General features: G+C 38.1%; 1 protein-coding gene, 1 non-coding gene and 1 pseudogene across 6 annotated transcripts; 1 reads left to right on the top strand and 2 right to left on the bottom strand.

Moving 5' to 3' along the window:
* Window positions 1-443: 443 nt before the first annotated feature.
* Window positions 444-9,368, bottom strand: MTERF1 (mitochondrial transcription termination factor 1). Of its 5 annotated transcripts, none has more exons than XM_045578456.1 (4): window positions 9,352-9,368; window positions 9,076-9,154; window positions 8,740-8,798; window positions 444-2,973 (listed from the first exon to the last, which is right to left on the bottom strand). In XM_045578456.1, the coding sequence occupies exons 3-4, from the start codon at window positions 8,742-8,744 to the stop codon at window positions 1,812-1,814; spliced, it is 1,167 nt and encodes a 388-aa protein (XP_045434412.1). In that variant the 5' UTR covers window positions 8,745-8,798; window positions 9,076-9,154; window positions 9,352-9,368; the 3' UTR covers window positions 444-1,811. The 5 variants fall into 5 exon arrangements, with proteins under 5 accessions (XP_045434412.1, XP_045434413.1, XP_045434410.1 ...); XM_045578457.1 differs by lacking the exon at window positions 9,352-9,368 and adding an exon at window positions 9,303-9,321; XM_045578454.1 differs by lacking the exon at window positions 9,352-9,368 and adding an exon at window positions 9,258-9,298.
* Window positions 3,791-5,068, bottom strand: LOC118714518 (annotated as a pseudogene).
* Window positions 9,369-24,352: 14,984 nt separating the features above from the next.
* On the top strand, window positions 24,353-24,459 carry LOC118714663. The gene has a single exon (XR_004986655.1). It is a non-coding gene; the product is annotated as a U6 spliceosomal RNA (small nuclear RNA).
* Window positions 24,460-24,799: the final 340 nt, after the last annotated feature.

Here is a 24,799-nt window from a genome sequence, read left to right as displayed (position 1 = left end):
AACTATACCTGTCATGCTCGCGATCAAATAGCATATTGAAAATAACTAGAATAAGAGTACCACGGACGGACATACAAATGCCCTTGAAAGAGCAGGTATTTTGTTTTCTATCAGTGGTGGAAATTAGTTTTTCTGAGACATCATTATAGGGAAAAAAGGCTTAAAAGGATGAACACCATTGTTATTTAATTCAAAAGCCACATCCAGAAAACAATTAAAAGTAATTAAGGTTATGTAATGTGTTCCTTCTCTTTCAATTTATATCAGAGCTACTACTACATTGTAAATGCCTTCAAGGTACGGACATCACCTGATTTGTCTTTTTTAAGTCAATGCTTCCAGAGTGGTGAAGACTTGTGGGGGGAGGTGGAAAGACAGGCACGAAAGGGGAGGAAATGTAATACTATCAACAATAAGAAATGTATTTTTTAAAAAGTCAATGCTTCTAGAAATTCCTTGTTCTTTATTTATATTAGATGAAATCCCAACAAAATATAAATATACAGAAATGGTCACTATTTCTCAAACTACAGTCATTAGGCAAAATAAATATTCCTTTATTTACATTTTATTACACATATTTAGTTTTTATCCATACATTTAGAGGACTTTACAATCACTAAATTATTAGGTGTTTCAGAAAGGTAGTTGGATAAAAAAGGCAATTATATATGAGTAAAAAATACAAATATGATACTAAAAAGATGACATTTTTGTGGCTTCATCTACTAGTATAATGCAACTAACAATTTAGTTGCTGTTATCCTATTTGCTGCTGTAACAAATTATCACAAACTCAGAGGCTTAAAACAACACTAATAAATTCTTATGGCTCTGTCAGAAATTTGACACAGAACTCACTGTGCTTAATTCAAGATCCTGGCAGGGCTGCATTTCCTTCTGGGGCACTAGAAGAAAATGTTTCCTTGCCTTTTACATTCTAAAGAAGTTACCTGTATTCCTTATCTCATGGCCCCTTCCTCCTTCAAAGCCAGTAAAAGTGGATCAAGTTCTCATATCATCATTTCACCCTGATCTCCTCTTTTACCTCCCTCTTCAACTTTTAAGGGCCCTTATGATTACATTGGGCCCATCCAAATAATCCAGGTAATCAATCTCATTTTAAAGTCCTTAATCCCATCTGCAAAGTCTTTTTGAAATTTAACATATTACAGGTTCTGGAAATTATGACATGGACATCTTTGGATGGCAATTATTTTGCCTACTACAGTTGCCTTTGTCTTCAAAAAAATCAGGAATGTACCCATAGTAAATTGAGCCTACAGTGGAGGGCTCAATTTGGATTAAATACTAATGTTTTAAATAAAGAATATAGAACTTGGGGTGAAAAATCCCTCCTGTTTTGTCAGATTGTTACCGGCATTCTATTTTGAAGATAAACCATAATTAGATATGTGGAATAACAGGAGAAACAGGTTGCCATTCAAACCCATGGGGGGAAAAAAAAATGGAACTAAGTGAATCTATTTTTTATTTGAGCAAAAACCTGAAAAAAGCTTATTTTCTATCTTTTCATATACATTGTTCTGCCTTGGCACTCAGGAAGTACCAATTACACAGCCTATATCACATAGTAGGATATTGTATTAATTCTAACTAGAGGAAAAGTAGCTGGGAAGACTATACTTGAGCATACTAACCATGAGTTTTTACGAACCTTTAAAATAAAATATCCAAAAAAATCATTATATATGTATATGTGGTTAAGAGATCAAACATCTCCTTTTTGGAAGGCCCAAATTCAAAGTGAAATATCATCACCATTTTTTTTAATACCCCAGAAAAACGCACTATCGCATGTTTAACATTTTCAATTTAGCTTTGTATCTTTTCTGACTCCAAGACAGAAGAGAGATGTTTGATATACTCAAGTTATAGCCAGCATCTACCAATTCTTTGATTCGACTTTTTAAAGTACTTATGCTTGAATCCAGAATCCGAGGATTCTCAATTATTTGTAAAATGCTAATTTTTTCTTCTATGAGGCAGTCTATTTTTTCATTAAACTTTTTCTCTCCCAGGAAGAGCACATCCAGATAGCTCAAGACAAACTTCTGAACCTCCTGTTCAGTGCACCCAAGAGAACACAGTTTCTCTTTGATATTTGCGTAGTTTCTTTTAGCACAGTCATTGGAAAGGTCTAGGAGGTCAGCTCCTGGACCACATATCAGAGCAAGCATCTCCTCATTGTTCAGGTTGAAAGTTGACTGTAAAAACCTAATGTTAGCTCTTATCCGTTTGGTGCTCTGAATTAAGATGAAAGGGTTTTTTAAAATTATTTTCCTGACAAAATCTATGGGTTGACTGTGACCTAAGGACAAACATACTTCCTGCAAAAATTCAACCATCTGTTTATTCAAATTAAGACTGTTGGAGAAGGTACGTGGGGCACTGCTCAACAATCGACAAAGGCACTTCCGAGTCAATCCAACTGAGTAGAGAAACTTTATATTATTTTCTAGGCTTACGTTGTTTGGGGACCGAAAAAACGATTCAGGAGACCGTTCCAAAATATCTAGAATTTCAAGGTCGGATGTCATAATTGTCCTCCACAAATCCCACCGTTTTGAAAGATTTTCAGTTGAGCGTGTTAAGGCTCGTGGATATCTTGATATGATGCTAGCAATCACTTCTTGGCTAGCTCCTTTGGACAGAAGGAACATCTTCAGGTCCTGCTCACTAACACCCGTCCTATTAAAAACTCCGGGCTGTCGTTTCTTCGCCATGTCAACATCTACTCCCATAGTAAGTAAGTTATTCAGTAGTCTATTCAAAGGCTCACCGTCTTCATTATCAGACTTCACACCAAAAAACCTACATGAAACTGATTTGAAGAGTATTTCTGGTGAAAATCGGGTCATCCAACATCTTGAGCCAAAGAGGAAGTGACTTCTCATATACAAGAGGTTTCGTGGTGCCAGAATGGTCAAGTAGCCCCAACTTTTTGGAATGCTGTGTAAAACAACATAGATATTATACAATGTATTAAATAACTAAAAGACCATATTATAATCCTATAATATAAGTATCATGGTCCTTTCTATAAGAAGTTCTCCTGGTGCTATGTTAACAATTCAGCCACCGTATTCCCACCTGGGCTCTATATATCCTCAACATAATGAAAGACAGTATAGCATCATCACTGTCCCACAATTATTCATACCTTTACCTTGCTCTTCTTGTTTGGCCTTACCTACCTTGGCTATCCAAAACCAATTGCCCCTCTCCATTTCTGTTTTATCCCTTCTGGTTACCAAACCTTTGGCTTATTCTACTAACTGATGTTTTCAATTCTGCCTTGTCTTCCAACTTCCCAGATCTTTGGCCTTGGCCTTGCCCATACCAGACTTCTTTGTCTCAGCTTTCACATGTTGGTTATCAAACTCTAAATTTAGCCCTGAAAACCAACACCAGTTTTTTTTTGTTTTGTTTTGGTCAAGATTTATTTCTACTGGGAAAAAGAAAAGAATAGAACTGTTTTCCAAATTGATCTCCGTGTACAAACATATCCACATGCATACAAAAAAATTACACACACCAAAAATACATTACCCGTATTTTCTGGAATAGAAGACGACTTTTGAAATGAAAAAAAGCCTGCTCAGATTGGCCAGAGTCAGAGAGGTGGTCTATTAAAAAAAGAACTGGTGTTGCCTCGGAAGTGGGGGGGGGAGAGGGGGGGAAGTCTTATACAGCGAATATAGGCCTAAACTATGTTTTAACTGTAAAATTAGGTGGTCGTCTTATATGCCGGAAAATACGTAAGCAGAAAAAAAAAAAAAGAAACCAAGAATCAAATAATCAAATATCAAAACACCCTCAAACTGCACCAATACTTTGGATTTTGACCAAAAGAATAGATGAATAGACCCTGGAAAGAAGTGCAAAATGCAAAATCAAATGACTGAAAATGCTAAACATTAATATGCAAAATATTTATATTTCTGAAGTAGTCACAGCTGATGTTCTCCATGTCTGTAAAATTTTAGAACCATATAGCTGATTTGTTAAATTCAGTCCATGCCAGCTTCCAAAAGTCAGAAAATATTTTAGTTAGTTTCATTATTTGATTTCGACAAGATCTGAAAAATCATCATCTTTCCCATGTCTTCTGGTTTTGGTGCTTTGCTATCCAACACTTGCCAAGGGAACTGTTCAGCTAACTTCCTACGACTTGTGAAGCTGTCAGCACCAAGCTGACTTAATATTCCAGGAAGCATTTTTCTGTGACTGGTTTGGCTTTTGCGTGACTGGTAATTGCAAAGGTGTTAGCAGAAAGCTTGGACTTTGGGATTGTTGAAATGAATAACTGTTCGATCCTCTTTAATCATGTTTACCTCTTCAATACCAGCTATATTATTGACAGCCAGTTTTTCAGAAAACTCTGAAGTTGTCATCAGCTGTAGCTATTTTATGTACTACCTTCTTTCTGCAAGTCGTATCCTTGTCCTCTATTTGGACTCGAGCCTGAAGTTTGGCTAACTTTTCTTGATTCATGCTGTTGGTAAATCTGAGCAGGGAGAGTCCTCCAACACCAGCACATGACAAAAGCAAGAGGGCTACCTCAGCCGAGATCCCAACGCTAGAATTCTTAATTTGCACCATAAACACATTTCTCTAGATTCATGGCACTCTTTAAATCCAGCTATTATTAAAGCCTAATTCTTAGCTTATTTTGACCTCTGGTCAACAACAACTGCTTCCAATCTCCTCACTCTATTATTGTCCTCTTGGTTATAACTCAACAACTCCAAACCAATGTTCATTTTCCAATAGTTGGGATATTTAATCCAAATAATCCATCACATATCAGAACTAAGCTGCAAGATGGCATGTTTAAAGTTTACTTTTACCATTCTCCCCAGCCCACAACATTACAAAAGACATAACCAGGGCTCTCTGCATCAGTTTCACAACACATATAACTCTGTGCAAGTGGTTAAAACTTCAAGATCTCTCTCGCCAAAACCAGTTTGGCTCAGTGGGTAGAACATGGGTCTGCGGACTGAAAGGTCCCAGGTTCGATTCCAGACAAGGGCATGTACATTGGTTGTAGGCACATCCCTGGTGGGGGGTGTACAGGATGCAGCTGGTCAATATTTCTCTCTCATTGATGTTTCTATTCCTCTCCCTTCCTCTCTGTAAAAAATCAATATAATATATTTAAAAAAAACAAATTTCAAGATCTCATTTTCTTGATCATTCAGAAATTAATCATGAAATGTATGAACTGCTACATGATAATAATCCTAAGTCCCTAGTAAAGTGGGCATCTATTTATAAGAAATATTTTATAAGGAAAGCAACAAAGACTATTCTTATCAGATAATTTGTTTTCCTAAGCTACTTGTGGTCTGAATCATACAATAATATATTTTTTAATTGTACTTCAGACTACACAGCTGTGACGAACTTGGTTTTTTATTCCTGATTACTTAAAAGAGACACTTTAATTCAGCATAAAATAGGAAATAGAGCTAAATGATTTCAATTCACCACTAACAGTACCTTTGGACTTGAGATACTGCTTTCAAGGTCAACATCAAAAAAGCCTCTCTGTGCCTATCCTTTTCGTTATTCTAATTTAACAAGAATTTACTAGATTCTGCCTAGACTGGGAACATTCCTATAGCTCAGATAATCTAAAGATTCTCAAAGAATTGGAAAAATATTCCCAAACTATAGAATTATAGCATTCAAACCAAAGTGCAGACTGCTCACAAGGTAAACATCAAACAAAAGCATATATTAGACTGCCCTATACTCTGACTTCACTATTCTTCACTTCTCCATAATGCCAATGCTACCGTGTAATTATACACTCTCCCAAAAATGCATGAATTTAGAAACTTAAAAAATAAGGTTTTCTTTCTAACTAAAGAAAAGCTTTACATTGCACAGCTCAAAAATCTGCTCTTCCAGATGCTCAAGGGTGACCTCTGCTGAACAATCAGACAGAACACTGACAGTTATGGATAAGACCAGTACTTTCCAAAGAGAGGTAGCAACATGACTCAATGGAATGTAGGACAACACAGTAAAATTCCAAATTGTATTTGCCTCAGCTTTTTAAAATTTCTACTTTCTGTATTTTAAAATGTATACAATATATGTTGTAAGACATGTATATAACTCACCAGTAAATAAATATATTGAAGGTATATGTATAAACTTTTCTTTAGAGTATACATAATTAAAAAAAAAAAAAAAAAAAGGCCTGAAGGCATCTATTCTAGAGAACATACCCTCAAACAGGGTTGAACAAGCCACAGAAAGTTCTAAAGAAATTCCATGAATGACAGACTAAAAGCAAGTGAAAATATATTCCAAATTTCTTAACAAAAGAGCTCTAAGTTTTCTCCTAAATCTCATAGGTGGATTTTATGTCTTTGTACATAGTAATTCCTTCTCCATGGAAGTATCTTTCACACAAATTAACAAGTCCAGAACCAAAATGATCATCCTTCCCAGCCCACAACTAGACCTCCTCTGATTAAAGAAATCATTCTCACTAACCTGAGTCACTTGTGATAAAAATACAAAAGCTTTGCTTTCTTTCCCTTCCTCAACCTATCATCAAATCGTGTAAATTCTGCTTGGTCAACATCTCTGAATTCTAACCTCTCTACTCTTTGCTTTTCATTCACCCAGACTATAATAGCCACCTAACTTACTTCTCTAATACCTGTCCCTCAAAACTTCCATAACAGTATAGTTGTAAAATATGTAATTATGTCCCTCATTATGTTCCTGATTAAAGATCTCTGTAGCTCTCCCCTACAAAGTAAAATCTCAGACTGACCTTCAAAGCCCTCACCACACAGTTCCACCTATCTTTCTAGCTAGCTTCTATTCTCCAACTTCACAACTACCGTGTTTCCCTGAAAATAAGACATCCTCCGAAAATAAGACCTACTTACAGGTTTCCTTCTGAGTGAAATATAAGGCATCCCCCGGAAAATAAGGCCCCCACCCCCTAGGCTAAACGTTGAGAGATTTGGTCCACTGATTCTGAAAGAAATGGAGTCACAAGAAATCCACCAGGAAATTCAGGAATTGGATTGTTATGATGATGTTCCAGAAGATGATGACATGATTGTCACTGAATAAATGAGTAAATTCTTGATACTGTAGGATTCACAGTTTGTCTGGTTTGTGTTGACAACTACCGTATTACCATACCGTATACGGGTAATAACTTTCCTTTATTTTCATTTAACAATAAATGTGTACCGTATTCTTATTCATGGAAAAATAAGACATCCTCTAAAAATAAGACCTAGCGTATCTTTGGGAGCAAAAATTAATATAAGACAGTCTTATTTTCGGGGAAACAAGGTAGGCACCATTGCCTCTCAAACCTCTAGTCCTAAACATCCTTGTCCATTCTTGTCTCCCTGCCTTGTTTAAGATATCTTTCAGAAAAGCCTAGCATCCTGATGTCATCCATTGTACAAGATCCCATTCAAATACTACCTTCCTACAAATCTTTAACTAAATAAGAATATAGTGTTGAAATGAATCATTTGTTTTATAATTATTACTAAGGAATCTACATTATTCCTTTGGGTGAGGGGGGGGAGGAAAGAGCTCAGTTGGATTTAGAATCGGCAACTAAAATTTGGTTTAGACCACAATACTATATGTGCAATAAATTGACCCAAAATATATTATGAACAGTCTCAGCTAAGCTTAATACAATGTTAACTAATATCTAATGTTGGTGAGCATATAAGGAAATGAGAGAAATTCTCAAATACCACTGCTGTAAGAGAATTTGGTACCCTCCATCATATTCTTTAATCCAACTTAATTCTTTTCCACTTCTGGGAGATTATCCAAGACAAGAATACACATTGTTATGAAAAGGATTACCATCATAATACTATTTGCTATAAACAAAAAGAAGGAACCCAATATCCCCATTAGAATGACTAATAAGTTGTGGTACAACTATGCAATAAAATACTATACTGGCTGCTTTTTAAAAATGAGGCAGATCTAACACAATAGAAAGATGTATAAGGTATTTTAAGTGTCAAATGCATAATGCTATGACTAGGGTAATATGCAGAGAGGGGGAAAAATGGAACAAAATAGTTATCTCTGACAGATTAGTGGCAGCTATGCACTCTTATGAAATATTAAAATATTAATTTAAATGTTTTTGTTGCAACCTGATAAGGAATAAATTTTAAAAAACAAATTAAAATCGTCTTGGAGTACAAAAACATAATACAATATATTACCCTTACCTATTTTTTCAGTTTTCAACACAAATATGCTAAACCTGATAAATACCAATGCTATTTTACTCTTTTAGCACCCAATTTCCATCCAAAATACTCCCCTTACATCTAGTAAGGTGAATATTTAAACAGCCTAATGCAAGATGTATCAACTGCCTCAGTCTACAAGTTTCAAAAATAATACTCCATAATGTATTTCAATATATACATATTAACGTTTTTAATGAGCCAAAACCATTATTGCCAGAGGTGAAATCCGAAATTAACAAATACACTGAAAATCTGTGTACTTACAACTTGTAAGGTCTAAGGAATAAGAGGTTTTTACATTGCCCTCTGCTCCACAGAAACCTAATAAAGGGGCTTTTAATGAAATGGCTAATCCCTGGCCCTGGGGTACTACATTCCACTTGCCCTTCTTTCGACAAAACAAGCAGTTTAGAGACCTTTACAACAATGCATTTCTCACCTCATTTGTCTTGAGAAGTCTTCTGCATTCCTAAAGAAAAAGCTGGAAAATAGATGTCCCTAAAAATGGCCCAAAAAAGGAAGAGGGAAGGTTACAACTTATTATCAGGACTTCGTAATACAGAATAAAGAGTTCAATCCCATCTAACACTATAGGTGCATAGCCTCATGAAATGCATAACCTTCTTGCATACTGAACATCGCAGAGATATTGAGAAGGAAATGGCTAGAATATGATCAGAAAAGGGATCATTTACGAATAATTTGTAAAACCAAAACTAACCGCTTCACGTATACTGTCTCAATTAAACTCCACAAATTAAAAAGCAGCCTTTACCCCTAAAATCCCAAAGCGCCGTGTTTTCTTACGAGCTTCTCTTAGCGAGGTGACGCGTTAAGTTCGAACCCAGGTGAGCCTGCAAAATCAAAACTAAGGTTAATCCCGCAGGTCCCATTCCACGGACTCCTCCCACCCTTCTCCCTCCCACAAGGACAACTGTGCAAAGAGCTGCGCGGGACCTGGGCGCCGCGACAACCACAGAGTCACCCACACCCGCTTCTCACAACAAAAACCACAGCAGCAACCAGCCGGCAACTGCAACTCGCACGGTACCTAAGATCAGAACCATTGAGCGCATTACTTCCGCCTCCGGAAGCGGAAGTCCACCAACTTCCGGTCACGGGCCCGCGCGGCGACGTGACGTCACCACCTTGCGTGCCCCCACGGCCAGGGGTGCCGCCCTCCGTAAACCATCGCGAGAGGCCCAGCAGGGGGCGGCAGAAGACCGCGGTGAGCGCAGGGGACGCTCAGCTGAGGCGGGTTTGGGACGGGGGGGGGGGGGGGGGGGCGGGGCCCGGAGCCTTCCCAGCACGTCCCTGTTAGGAATTTTGCGGCCTGAAAGGTGGTAACGCGTATTCATGTGACTTGCAGGATGCCGAGGAGCACTTGGGCGCCTGGTGCCGGAAGACGCCTGCGAGGAGAGGCTCCTGGGCAGCCCCAGGTTCTTTCCTTCCTGGAGTGTGCTCAGCCCGCAGGCTGGGAGAGCAGTTCTAACAAACCTCTGTTGGACTGTCTGCGGCACGACTGCTTCCTGGTTCTTACCGAATTGTGACGGGTCTGGGCTATTTGAAGTTTCAACCGAAACGATCTCCACTGCCGATGCGTTTTTAGCGCCTTTCGGGGCGTCGCTTTACATCTTCCGGGTCGCCCTAACCAGTGTGGCTAGATAGTGGATAGAGCCTCGGTCTGTGGACTGAAGGGTCCCAGGTTCGATTCTGGTCAAGGACATGTAACTTGGTTGCGGGCACATTTCCGGTAGGGGGTTGTGCAGGAGGCAGCTGTTCGATGTTTCTATCTCATCGGTGTTTATAATTCTCCCTCTCTCTTCCTCTCTGTAAAAAAAAAAAAAAAAAAAAAAAAAAAAAAAAAAAAAATCAATAAAATATATTTTTAATATATTTTATTGATTTTTTTTTTTGCCCCCCTCCCTCCCTCCCATCCCTTCCCTCCCTCCCCAATAAAATATATTTAAAAAATAGAATCTTCCTGGTCTGGCCACTCTCCTGGAAATGGTGACAGCGGAGATTAAGTTTCAGTTCGAGGCAAGTCTATGTTCCCTCCTCTGAAAGAAAGATTATCCCCAGATTAATGCGATAATCATCAGGCTGCCGAGTTACGTAACGGAGGAGGCGGTGGGCAGGAGGGTTGTACCTGAATTTTACTGCAGGAAGGAACTGGCTGCATTGCCCTCCTCCACGTGGGGCCTTCTGCACCAAGGAGCCAATTAAAGTTTTATCCTTACTCTGTCCCTCAGATCACTCCCCGCTACTCTGAGGTTGTCACTTTGTTTTGAGTTAGCTCTGTTTTGTTGGCTTATAAGAATGAAGATTAACTTTGGGGTTTTAAATTACTAATAATCAATCAACTGGTAAGTGAAACTATCTCCTGCTGTTCCCTCAGGGTAAAAATAAGTCCTGAAAATTTAGAAGTGACCTCTTTATTTACATTTCTAAAATCTTATTTCTGTATATAGAAAGAGCTCCTATATTTAAGGTAATATTTACTATTATGTATTAATGTAAAAATATACACAAAATATATAAATATTTTAATATATTCTTATTGATTCTTTTACAGAGAGGAAAGGAGAGGGATAGAGAGTTAGAAACATCGGTCAACTGCCTTGTGCATACCTCCTGCCTCCTGCACACCCCCTATTGGGTTTGTATGTGCCCGCAACCAAGATACATGCCCTTCACTGGAATGGAACCTGGGACCCTTGAGTCCACAGGCTGACGGTCTATCAACTGAGCCAAACCGGTTAGGGCTAAATATATAAATATTTTAACTATAAGCTGTCTTACAATCATATTGTAAAACAATAAAATCTTTTTTAAGTCCTCACCAGAGAACATGCTTAGGTTTTAGTGATACCTTATAGGTAAAGGACCGTGGTTCTTTTGAAAATAAGTTCTGTATTTTCTCTCCAAATTTTTCAGATTACAAATATATTTTTAAATACTTTTTTTTTTCAGGGAGAAGATGAGAAAGGGAGTCAGAGATAGAAACATCAGTAATGCGAGAGATCCCTAGCTGATTTGACTCAGTGGGTAGAGTATCCGCCTGTGGACTGAAGGGTCCCGGGTTCAATTCTGGTCAAAGGTACATGCTTGGGTTGCAGCCTTAATCCCCAGTGTGGGACATGCAGGAGGCAGCAGATCAATGATTCTCTCTCATCATTGATGTTTCTATCTCTCTCTCCCTCTCCCTTCAATAAAAATATTTTTTAAATAATGATAATAATAATGAGACAGAATCATTGATCTGCTGCCTCCCACAGGCTCCCCACAGGGGACTGAGCCTGCAACCTGAGCATGTACCCTGAACGGGAATCAAGCTGTGACCTCTTGGTTCATGGGTCCACGCTCAACCACTGAGCCACACCCGCCAGACTACAACTATATTTTAAATGCATATTACAAAACACTGAAAAGAATAATAACAAAGGTATAATAATGGTTGGACTGGGATGGTGTATTAGCAATTACTTTTTTTTCCTTCTCATGTTTTGGCAAAGAAGTTTAATTTTTAATAATTTGTTAAATATTGTCATTACCTTCAATAAAAGCAATGCCAACTCCCTCAGTCATTGGTGGTGTGTTAGGGTAGAACCTGTATATACTCTGCCTATATTTTATTCATTGACTTAATATTTATTGAGCACCTACACCTTCCAGGCCCTGTTTTCAGGACCGAGGGCTGGGGTTGGGAACAAAATAAAGCCCCTGCCTCATTTCCAATGGTAGGTCTCAGCCTGAGTATCTGCTCCTCTACATATCCCCCTGCCCCCCATCTTCCCTCCCAGGGTCATGGCTGACCCATGTCCTACTTAACTAATGTAATTAAGGAAAAGAAAATGTGTGGTTGGAAACATTGATTGGGAGGTGGGTGTTGTGTGTGAGAGAAGACCTGAGGCAAAAAGTGGGCAATGATGAAGCAACAAAGGAAAAGGGGTGAAATGAAGCCATCGCAAAATGATGGAGGGGAGTTTATTTTAGAAGCTATCCTAAAGTTTTCATCTTTCTGGGATTTTTACGGATGTGAAAGTAATTCCATTTTTACGTCAAATTTATATTGTCATATATCTTGATTACATTTCTCTTATCTAACACTGGTGATATTAGATGGAATAGGTGTCTTTAAATGGCTATGCTTGAGAAAAGAAAAGGTTGCCACGTCTGAATTGGAGCGTGTCCTCTACCCTTTTTAATCCAGAAGTCTGAAGCCCACACTCTGAGGCCCTCCCTTCATGAATTAGACACTCGGGACTGAAGGTCAAGTTTGAATGCAGAATATATGCTACACTCCAAAACACCTCTGACCCGAGGTTTTATAACTGTGCCCGATCCCCTCTGCTCAGGAAGTGTCCTCTGGTTTTCACACAAATAGAGGTCTTGATCACTCATGTCTGAATCTCAGCAAGCCCAATTAAGGTCAGAAAGGAAGTGGCCTCTATCCCCCACCTTCCACCCAATACAACCGCCGCAGACTTCTAGACTCAAAAGGACACGGGTGGGGAACCTTTTTTCTGCCAAGGGCCATTTGATATTTATAACATCAATTTCAGGTCTTACAAAATTATCAACTTAAAAACTAGCCTGCTGTATTTGGTCAAACATTCAATTAACTCACCCTAATGCCTTGGCAAGGCCAGACCAGATGATTTTGCGGGCTGTGCATGGCCCCAGCCCACGGGCCGGATGTTCCCCTTCCCTGCAAAAGACAAATGCATACCCTAGCCCACATCAGCTTCCTAGCCAGACCTGCCAGTGACCTATCAGTCTCACCTGAGGGCCCTCAGAGGAACATCAAGTCTCTTCTCCCACTCTCTCTGGGCTGCTACTGTTTTGTTTGTATTTGAAAACAAATGAAAAGACTATACATTGCTTAAGGTGAACAAAAGCAGTAAAGTTATTCTGCTAGTCACAAGTTAACACTCTTAATGTTTGCAAACAAACCGAAGAAGCTAGCATAATTTCCCCCTTTTCAAAACAACTGCTTTTTAATAAGCTTCTCAAGATTTTATTGCTGGTTACTTTCTTTCTCTGAAATGTGCCTAACCAGGCTCTAGAGTAGGGGTGTCGAACTCAATCAGAGAAGGGGCCAAAATCTAAAATCCAGCCTAAATCGCGGGCTGAATGGTTTACTGAACAGTCATAAACTGTCATTGTGATGGAAACACAGCCGAGTGCAGTGATGACAGCGCGGTGCGGGCCACATTGCAAGGCCTGGCGGGACGGATTTGGCCCGCAGGCCTTGTGTTTGACACATGTGCTCTAGAGAGACTTCAAGAGTCAGCTTTCCTACTCCCACACTCATTACCACAAGAGTCTGTGGCAAGAAAATGGATACTCCGCCTGGCAAATTTGCTGATTCCAGACCTGATATGATCCTGGATTCCCATAATAGATCGCCATTGTCAGCAGGACAGCTGGCCTAGAGAAACACAGTAATCATTTGGGATCCCATTAATCTGTCCCATTCAGCGTAGTGAGTTTGAATACCTTTAGGGTTGTTTCAGCTACAGTATCATCCTTTTAAGGAAGTGATTCTTAATCACTGGTAGAAACTGTTATCCTATTGTAGTAGAGAAGCAAATAATCACGAAATGGAAAAGTATCTTCCTTGTTCAAACATCGATATATCTGTAACTTAATGTGTTAAAGTCATCCAAAGAATGTGATTTTTGAGAGAAATTACATAGAAGAAGCACTGACCAGTTTGGTTCAGTGGATAGAGCTTCGGCCTGCAGACTGAAAGGTCCCAGATTCAATTCTGGTCAAGAGCACGTACCTTGGTTGCAGGCACATCCCCAATGGAGTGTGCAGGAAGTAGCTGATTGATGTGTCTCTCTCATCGATGTTTCTAACTCTCTATCCCTCTCTGTAAAATAAATAAATAAATAAATAAATAAATAAATAAATAAATAAAATAATTTTTTAATCAATAAAATATTTTTTTAAATAAAAAAATTACATAGAAGAAAATATTAATAATCTTTGAAAACATTCATATAATATTATCTGCCAGGCACTACTATTCTATACTTCACCTATATTGATTCATTTAAGTCTCTGATAGAAAGAACATTATCTCCATTTTACAGATGAGAAAACTGAGACAGAGCCTAGGTAACTTGCCCAAGCTCACACAGCCAATAATTGAAACCTAAGAAGACCAGCTCCAGAGTCTATCATAATTGCAGTGCTTTGCTGACACTTGGAGAGAAGCAATATTTTAATTCACTATAGAAACTACAAAAATAGTAGTGTTTATAGAAAATTGAAAAAGAAGGCAATCACTTAGAAATAACCACTATTTACATTTTATTATATCCTTTCAATTTATTTTCTTTTTTTAATATATTTTATTGATTTTTTACAGAGAGGAAGGGAGAGGGATGGAGAGCTAGAAACATTGATGGGAGAAAAACATTGATCAGCTTCCTCCTGCACACCCACTACTGGGATGTGCCCGCAACTCAGGTACATGCCCTTGACCAGAATCGAACCTGGGACCTTTCAGTCCACAGACCGATGCTCTATCCACTGAGCCATTAGGGCATTAGTTTATTTTCTTGAAGAATATTCCTAGGCATAATTTTTTTCTTTAGTCAACCAATGAAGTAGGTATAATTTTGTAGATAAGGAAACTGAAATTTAGAAAAAGTGACTTTATTTTTCAAGATAAAGCTAATGTATGTGAAACCATGATTTCAACCCAGGTTGCTGCTTTCAGAACCTGTATTCCTAACCCCTGGCTTATCCTGTATTTGAGTTTATATTTGTTTGTCACACAAACAGTCCTTTTTCATCTTAAGTTTATGGGAACAGTCATCCATATTTTCATTCAGTACTTTATTTTTTCCCCTCCTTTAAGTCTTTGAATCATCTGGATTTTATTTTGGAATAAGAAACAAGAAGAGATTCAACTCTGTTTCCTTTACAAATTGCTTATCAATTGTTCCAACATCATTTAATAAATACTTTCTTTGCACACTGCTTTGAAGTGTCACCTTTATCATATATCAAATTTAGCATTTTTAATTATTGCATTCCATTGGGAAGATATTTCTTAAAGTTCTGTTGTGATAATCTAATTTAAGGGTAGATATAAAGAAAGGAAAGTAGGTTTCAGCCTGGTGTTATGAGCATTTTCCTTTTTTTTATTGATTAAGGTATTAACTCTGTACATACCCCCATATTGCCCCTCACCCCACTGTCATACATGCCCTCACACCCCAGTGTCTTGTGTCCATTAGTTATGCTTATATGCATGCATACAAGTCCTTCGGTTGATCTCTTACCTTCCTCCACCGCCCCCCCCCCCTGGCCATTTTCCTTTATAGATGATTTTATTTCCCTTAAAAAAATAAAGGTCAGGATTCAGATGAGCATATTTTATCTCAAACTCTATTTTTTATAGAAATGTGAAAAATGGAAACAGTTTTGAGGAATATTAATGATTCTCTTGTCAAACCCCCTTATGTATAAGTAAAGTAACTAATGCCCAAAATGGTAAAAATTACTTATCTTGCAAATAACATTGCTAGGTAGTATCTGTATTACACAGAATTCTTTTAGTAGCTAGAGAGAAAAATAAAACACAAGCTAATTCAAACAAAAAAGGTAGAGGAGCCGAAACCGGTTTGGCTCAGTGGATAAAGCGTCGGTCTGTGGATTGAAAGGTCCCAGGTTCGATTCCGGTCAAGGGCATGTACATTGGCTGTGGGCACATCCCTAGTGGGGGTTGTGCAGGAGGCAGCTGGTTGATGGTTCTCTCTCATCGATGTTTCTAGCTCTCTATCCCTCTCCCTTTCTCTCTGTAAAAAATCAATAAAATATATTTTAAAAAATTTTAAAAAAGGTTGAGGAATTTTTCTCTCAGTTTATCTCTCTATATAGGTTTTATTCTTTCAGGTTCTTCAATGGAACAATATATATGGCAAATATCTCTAAGGTTATATCCTTTTAACTGGAAACTCCAGGAAAAAGAGAAAAACTCTAACTCTTAGTCTTGAGCATTAAACCCATAATAAGGACTCTGCTTGGTTTTCCTTGAGTCATGTGACCACCCCCATTGTTTCATGGGAAGGGTGAATGTGGCAGGATATAATGTGGTTGATGGCCTCAGTAAAACCATTTGGAGTTGAGGAGAGGCAGTTCCTCAAAAGAAAAGAGGTGTTATGATTGCTGGAATGAAGAAAGGAAACTTGGACAGACAAAAATATCTCTGTCTACTACTACAGTTAGAAAACCAGAATTGGAATTGAGGTCTTTGAAGTTACATCCCAATCTTTTTCTCATTTCTCTATTCATTTAATGCATATTTAACGAGCACTCTATCAGGATTGTATTCAATTGCAAGTAACAAAAACGCAAGTCAATGATGGTTCACATAGCAACAGCTCTAAAGACAGGAGTTAGTTGTTGCATTATTTTCTAAGATCATGCAGTCTCACAACTTCCCATCCCTCCTCGTTAATCACTGTCTTAGTCCATTATGTTATTATAACAAAAATACCATAAACTGGGTAGTTTGCACAACACACATTTATTTCTCACAACTCTGGAGATTGGGGAGCCCAAGACCAAAGTGCCGGGAGAGTCATTGTCTGGTGAAGACCTGCTTCCTGGTAGATAACCATCTTCTTTCTGTGTCTTCACAGGATGGAAAGGAGCAGGAGAATTTCTGGGGTCTCTTTTATAAGGACACTAATCTCACTATGAGGTCTTCACCCTCACAACCTAATCATTTCCCAAAGGCCCCATCTCCCAATATCATCAAATTGGGGGACACAAACATCCAGTCCATAATCGTCACTTCACCAAGGCAGGGTAATGTCATCTCTCCCTGAAGCCTTTCCAAGCCTTCATTCAGGATAAATCTTTCCCACTCCTATAGCGCTGTCGCATTTGTTCAATCACTCTAACACTGAATTCATACTTCCTTATGTTGCAGTAAATTCGGTGCATGCATCTCGATCTCCTCTGCTATTAGACAGCAATTCCTGAGGGCACAGACTGATCTTTGTGGAATTTACATTCCAATCCTTTTCTCATTCCTCTATTCCAGTGGTTGGCAAACTGCGGCTCACCAGCCACATGTGGCTCTTTGGCCCCTTGAGTGTGGCTCTTCCACAAAATACCATGTGGGGGCACCCCCATACAGTGTGGCTAAAACTTCGTAGCCCTTGCGCAGTTTTCGGCCTGGGCGAGTCTATTTTGAAGAAGTGGCATTAGAAGAAGTTTAAGTTTAAAAAATTTGACTCTCAAAAGAAATGTCAATCATTGTACTGTTGATATTTGGCTCTGTTGACTAATGAGTTTGCCGGCCACTGCTCTATTCATTCCACTCATCTTTGTGGAATGTAGGTGCCAGTTGTTCTCCAAACCCCTGGCTCTGCCAGCTGCACTTATTTCTAGCCAAACCTGAAATCAAACAAACAAACAAACAAACAAACAAACAAACCCAGAATCATTTTGAGTTCTGGTAAACCCTAGCACCTGATAAAATCTGTGATCAGAATGGACTACCCTGCAGTTTTGTCAAGGGGTTACACACCACAGCACACAGAAAAACAACTTTCAGATCCCTCATTGGACTCCCTGGCTCACATTTTCTTCCTTCTGGATGGACCTGAAGACTTCAAACTCCATTCCCCATTATTTTGCCCCAATTCAGCTGTACTCCAGCATCTCCACACTGACAAACCCAAACCCAATTATCTTGTTTTATTATCCCCTCTTTACAGTTAAAAAATGGGGACATGAAGAGATTAAATAAATATCACACAGCCAGCGAAGTAGGAACCAGAAATCAAACCCAGAAATTGAATCCAAAGCCTGGGTCCTTAATAATTAAACTCAACTAAACTCTATAGCAGCTAATACAATGCCTTCCCTAGTAAGTGCATCAAAATGATGGTTGGATTCAATTTACTTATATTTCTAACATTATCAGTAATACCCTAGCTTCTTATATTTCCCTTTTTTCCAACTTCAAAAATTATTTTTATTTGTAAAATACCAAATGATCCACTATAGGAAAAAAAAAATACACCTACATTTTCTTAAATGAAAGTAAAAATTATGAATATAGCCGAAATCGGTTTGGCTCAGTGGTAGAGCGTCGGTCTGCAGACTGGAAGGTCCCGGGTTTGATTCCAGTCAGGGGCATGTAAGTTTGTTGGGGGCACATCCCCAGTGGGGGGTGTGCAGGAGGCAGCTGGTCAATGTTTCTCTCTCATCGACATTTCTAGCTCTCTATCTCTCTCCCTTCCTCTCTGTAAAAAAATCAATAAAAAATATATTTTAAAAAATTATGAGTATATTACAATTGTTTGCTAGTTTTATTTTTTACAGCTCTATTGATGTTAATTGGCAAATAATTTTGTGTGTATTTAAGATGTACAACAGGATAATTGATATACCTGTGCATTGCAAAATGATTATCACAATGAAGCTAATTAGCACATTCATCACCTCATATAGTTATCAGTATTTTATGTATGTGACAAAACACTTAAGATGTACTCTCTTAGCAAAATTTAAGCATACAATGTTATTTACTATAGTGACCCTGCTGTACATTCATTCTCATGGATACCTAAAGTTTTCTGTTTTTATTTGTATTAAGTAAATGAATGAATGAATGAACTGAGTTACTATGCAACTCAGCTTCCTCACCTGGAAATTCATTCATTGAGGGTTTTTGTGATATATATATATATATATATATATATATATATATATATATATATATATATACCTTGTGAGCACCAGAGAAACAGTGAAGCATAAGAAACACTCCCTGCATATCTCCAGTGGAAGTATTCATGTCCCTCACAAAAGTGTTGAACTAGATGATACCAAAGGTCCCTTCCAGCTCCAAAATTCTGAATCTATAGAGTGGAGGTTTGCTATCCTTTGTACTGAGGTGCTAGATTTATGATCGCAAGAAGATGGCTCATTCTTCCTCCCATCCTAAGCACTCTCAGTGCAAAAAGAGTAGATTTTTTATAAATTTTATTTTTAAAATATATTTTTATTGATTTCAGAGGGGAAGGGAGAAGGAGAGAAAGATAGAAACATCAATGATGAGAGAAAATCATTAATCCATCGGCTCCCTCCTGCATGCCCCTCACCCCCACCCTGGAGGTCGAGCAGCAACCCAGGCAGGTGCTCTGCTCAGAAATCAAACTGTGACCTGGTTCACAGTGAAAGGAATTTAAGAGACAGAACAGGCAGTTTTAGGGGAAAGGAGGGAGGGGAGATGAGGTCCATGGGAGAGGAATGCATATGTGATGGGCTCCAATGCTTCTCTTTCTTTCACAAAGGATAGAGAAGTCACAAGATACGAGGAAGAGGGAAACATGCTTTCACAGAAGATAGAGAAATGTCATAAGATAAGGGAGAGAGAAGAGGGGGGCACCACGTGGGCTTTGGACTTTGAAACTGATACTCTGCAGAAGAGTGACCAATTATGAAAGCACAAGGATCATAAATTAAGGAAGGGCCCAATTAGAAAGGGTCATGTTCAGACCAAGAGCTGTAGCCTTTATAAACCAGGAGACGGAGACTCCTCCAGGATTGCTTTTTTCCCATTAGAGAAAGAGCAGGTTTTTCCATTTGGGGACTCCTCCCTAGGGGAGTTTAGAGACCTTTACAAAGGGGACCCCTGCACAGGGGGAGTTTGTATGTGCTTCCAACAAACTTCCACATTTTTTTTTTACTAAAGAAGCCTTTTAGTCCACGAATTTATTCTTCAAACTCTTTAGGGCAAGAACCCACAAGGGGAAGATTCTGTGACCCAAACCCCACGTATCATATAGGTCAATGCTCAACCACTGAGCCACTCAGGTTGGGCTAGATTCTGGTAAGTTTTAAATGGCTGCTGCCCTTATCTAGACACTGAGAAGGGGAGGTAGGAGATGGGTGCTGCTTGTCAAATCACTTCTGCCTCTAAATAAAGTAGCAAAGCCTGAGAAGCCACGCCTTGCTGCCTTCCAGCCTTCTCCACTACACTTCTGACTCCAGCATCTACTACACAGCCAAATCCTCCTGCTTCCCCCAGTGCCCCAAGCCCCACTTTCACTAAGCAAGCCAGCTGATCATGCTGTGTCCCCTACTCCAGAGCTGCCCATAAAGCTCCCCTCTACAGCTTCACCCATAAGCAGGGCACTAGACTCTTTCACCCCTGTATCCCTCAATCTTGGCTGCACATTAGCATCACCTAGAGAGCTTTTTAACCACACGGAAGCCCAGCTCTCTGCCCCCAGAGATTCTGATATAATTGGTTTGGCATAAGGCCCTGACATTGGTCTCGCTCTTGTTAAAAATCCTCAGTAGATGAGTCTAATAATGTATAGCTAGAATTGAGAACGACTGCACCTGTGAAACTGGAGTTTCTTCATTGTCACCTGCTGGTTAAAGCCCCACTCAGGTTCCGGGGCCAATTCTGTTCCCAGCCAGGAAACACTCAAGGAGCATTAGGCTAGCAGTTTAGCAGCTCAGGGCTTAATCCCATTGTGACCTAGACTCGATTCCAATAATTACAGGCTGCTGTTGTTCCTTGTGATTAAGCCTCTATCCCAAAGGAACATGGGGCCTTAAAGAAGGGAAAACCGTTGCTGGGCAGGCAAAACAGCAGGTGTTTACTCTAATGTCCTCCCATTTTCTTTACCCCTCCTCCCTGTCCCCTGCTCAAACCAGGGGAACAGAGTTGTCCTAATTAAATAGTGTCACCTGGTGACAGGCATGGATAGGAAATTATCTGACCTAACATCTCTCAGTCATGCCTACGTCAGGCTGCCTGATGTTTCTCTTTATTTCACTACACACACCTCTGTCAGTGATACTTTAATAGCTCTTTCCCAAAGACTTCTCATCTTTAATCTCATTTTTATTTCTTCTTTTAACTTGTACCTAGTTAATTCCTGAATCTCTTTCTCTCCCTTGATTCATTTTCACAAACCTGCCCCCACTATGACTGCAATCGACTAGTTAGTATCAGTGGAGCATTTAAAACGGAGAAAAGAGAAGATAGTTTTTTTTTAAAGTGAAACTTTGATGTAAAAAGAACCTGTAGAGTTCATAAAAGTGCTAATAAAAATTCTTCCCAATTCCCACAGAAGTCCATATTCTCCCATTCTTCTCAAATGAAACTTTTTCTTCAGAAAGCAGAATTCAACATAAATGTTATTTTTAATCAGTTGGTTGTTTTCTGCTTTGATACTTGTTTTACAAATTAGATTTTTATTATTTTTCTTGTGCTATTTTTTAATAACACGACTTTGGGGGTTATTCTCAGGAGATCAGCACCAGCTATAACATTGTCTTAACTGAAAATTCTACTCTGAGTACCAAAGTTTTGGACCCCAAGTCGTTTGTAAATTGAGGACTGCATGAATAGAACTAGCACCACGCTAGGCATTCCCTTAACTAAGAAGTCTGCTTTTTCAGTGTCACCGGGAGCAGGCCTGAAAATTGGCCAAAGGAGAGAAATAAATGAGGGCAGATTTTAATGACATCTTTTTCTGTTGATAAGATTGATGACTTCCCAGCGATCAGTGAGATGGAGTGAGCTATGCTGTTCTTTAGTACAGGAGAATCTACTATATATGACTTTCCCTAGTGCCAAGGAGAATATCATGGCACAGCATCACTTACACCCACTTAATTGCGATGATAATCTCTGAAGACTGTCATGGTAATTGACATGGAGTCCCAATTATAATGTTTAGAACTTTTCTCAGAAAAGTGCTTTTTAAAAATTCAAATATTTGTCTAATTAGGTAAGTACTCTAAAATATGTTTATTTTTCCTGACATTCAGTATAAACTTTAGCTTGATTCCATTCTCTACTTTGACCAAGAACTGTGATTCTCTGTGAACATTAGCAAAAGACAAAGAGAGGAGAGAGAATGTTTTAAAGCACATAAGACAATTAAATTTTTCTCTATTTGTAATAAAGTGCATGTTCTATATTGCCCTTGAGAATATCACAATCACGATTTGTGATCTGTATGTATTTTTAGTACATATTTAAATTAGTCATTGTGAATCAGATATCCTAAGATCATTTAATTAATTACCTGCATTACCTAAGCCCTACTTAAATTTCTTCTGTAGACATATTACTCCTACAGACTAAATTATTCATCTCACCAAACTTTCTAAGCTGACGAACCCACTTAGCTTTCTAGCTAAAGTGCTATTGTGAAAGTAGGTCTTAGTTCAACAAGTATTTTCTCTTTTGTTAGAAGATAAGGGTGAAGAATCATCATGTCTAAAATTAGATACTTGGAGCTTAAAATCTGTCAGACCATATGTTGTACGACTCCAAGATCCAGGAAACAAAGACATCCTTCTCCGGGGGGTATGTATTATTACAGTCATTCTAGGGGATCAAATGCCAGTCCGTTTGTATGACTGCACAGTCGTTTAAACATCTTTAGAGGAGAGGCAGATATGAATTCCTGGGAATGCTGAAGGGAAATTATTAGTGAATTGGCACTGATCTAATCTGCATGCATTTATACCTGTGTTGTGGGAATGCATATGACTGTATAAATTTTCTTCCAGTGTCCTTGAGAGTTCTTTTAAAAGAATTACTTTTCTTGTTTCTCATTGACAGTTAATGGAATGACCATAAAATACAAGATTGGAGGGAGTCTTCACCTATAAGCAAGATAGCATTTTACAAAACATTATGAGATATTTGTAATTATTTTTTGGTATGGAAATTTTAATATTTTTCCCCGTGGATATGGTATTTCATTGTTTTACAGTTTAAAAACTTGTTTTAAAGCTTTGAATAAGATTTTCAAATCTACTGCCACTCATCTCTGTTTTACATAGTTAGTGCACATTTTGTAACATTTTTCATATTTTATATGGTGCAAACTCAACCATTTTCAGAAATTTAATTATAGTCTTATGCTAGAATATCATTCTGAGGCTGTGTGCATAATACATTGAAGCTACCTGTCAGTTATTTTAATGTGAACCACAAAGAATTCAAACATTCAAAGGGAATTCTTTTCTACTTTTGTAACGATGAAATCTCTACTTCTCGTTAGATTGCAGAGACCCAACTACATTGGCATGTTTACAAAGCCAAACACTTAAAAAATGTTGGAGTTAAGAGGTCCAAGTCTCCTCTTATTACTTAGCAATTATTGTGCAGGCCAGTTGTAAAGGTAGAAATATCTGTTCTTTGTCAATAGAAAAACTTCAGTCCTCTTCAAGGGAAATGAGGAAATGATATCAGACTGTGTATTTCTTTTAGGAAATGAGGCTATAGTCCTTTCAGTTGTTAAAATTATATACACATGTGTACATATATGTATATATGGAAATATTTACATACATAATCTACAAAGATACAAAAGAATATACAGTAAAAACTTAAGTCTCTCTCCTTTTTCTCAATTACCCGATTTCCCCATCTGAAGCCAACACTGTACCCAGTTTCTTGAAGATTCTTCCAATGATAATCCATGCATTTGCCAACATACATGTATAAATTTCCTCTCTTTCTCTTTCCTTCTCTTTCTCTCCTTCCACACAAAAAAGTAGCATATCATATATACTCTTCTATTCTTCCAAATCAGTACATATAAAAGTCATCATTCAAGCTACTGTTTATGTGGTAATCCATTGTATGAGTATATACATCCATAATTCATCTAAACAGTCTCATAATAATGAGCATTTAAAATGTTTCCCATCCTTTAACATTAAAAATAGGCTTCAGCAAATACTTCATTTGCACAAATTCAACATTATCTGTAGAATGAAAACCTAGAATTGAAATGGGTCAAAGAATATGAGCATTTTTAATTTTGACAAATGAAACCAAATTGCCCTCCATGAGTTGTACCAATTTTCACCCCCAACAGTAATATATGAGAAGGAAACAAGGTTTTTTGTTTTTTTGTTTTTTACTAAGATCCACTTCATATTTGTACTCCAAAAGGAATAAAAGAATAAGTATATTATTTTCACATTATAAATGCAAGGAAATGCCAGCCTTTGAAAGATAGAAAACAGGGCTCGCTTTGGCAGCACATATGCTAAAATTGGAACGATACAGAGAAGATTAGCATGGCCCTTGTGCAAGGATGACACGCAAATTCGTGAAGCGTTCCATATTTAAAAAAAAAAAAAAAAAGAAAAAACTGAAAGAAAAGAAAGATAGAAAACAAAGTAAGAGATACTAATCTGACATTTTATAATAATCACTTTATGGTTTGTTACAAACAAGAAAACCATCATTATGAAAACTATTAAATATTTTTATTTCTATTGGTAATGCTTTATTAAAAGTAATAAAGAGTTATTGCCAATAATAATAAAGAGCGGAAATGATGCATAGTGTATATGGGACTTGCATAATACATAAAACAAGGAAATATATAATCAGATTATGGCTTTTTAAAAATTTGTTTTTACTATAATAGTTATAATGTTATAAAACTCAAAACTAGCCCCCAAAT

Source organism: Pipistrellus kuhlii, unplaced genomic scaffold (assembly GCF_014108245.1).
Source record: "Pipistrellus kuhlii isolate mPipKuh1 unplaced genomic scaffold, mPipKuh1.p scaffold_m20_p_10, whole genome shotgun sequence".
Taxonomy (NCBI): domain Eukaryota; kingdom Metazoa; phylum Chordata; class Mammalia; order Chiroptera; family Vespertilionidae; genus Pipistrellus; species Pipistrellus kuhlii.
The sequence above is the reverse complement of the archived record's forward strand: the minus strand, read 5'-3'. Positions and strand labels throughout refer to the sequence as shown.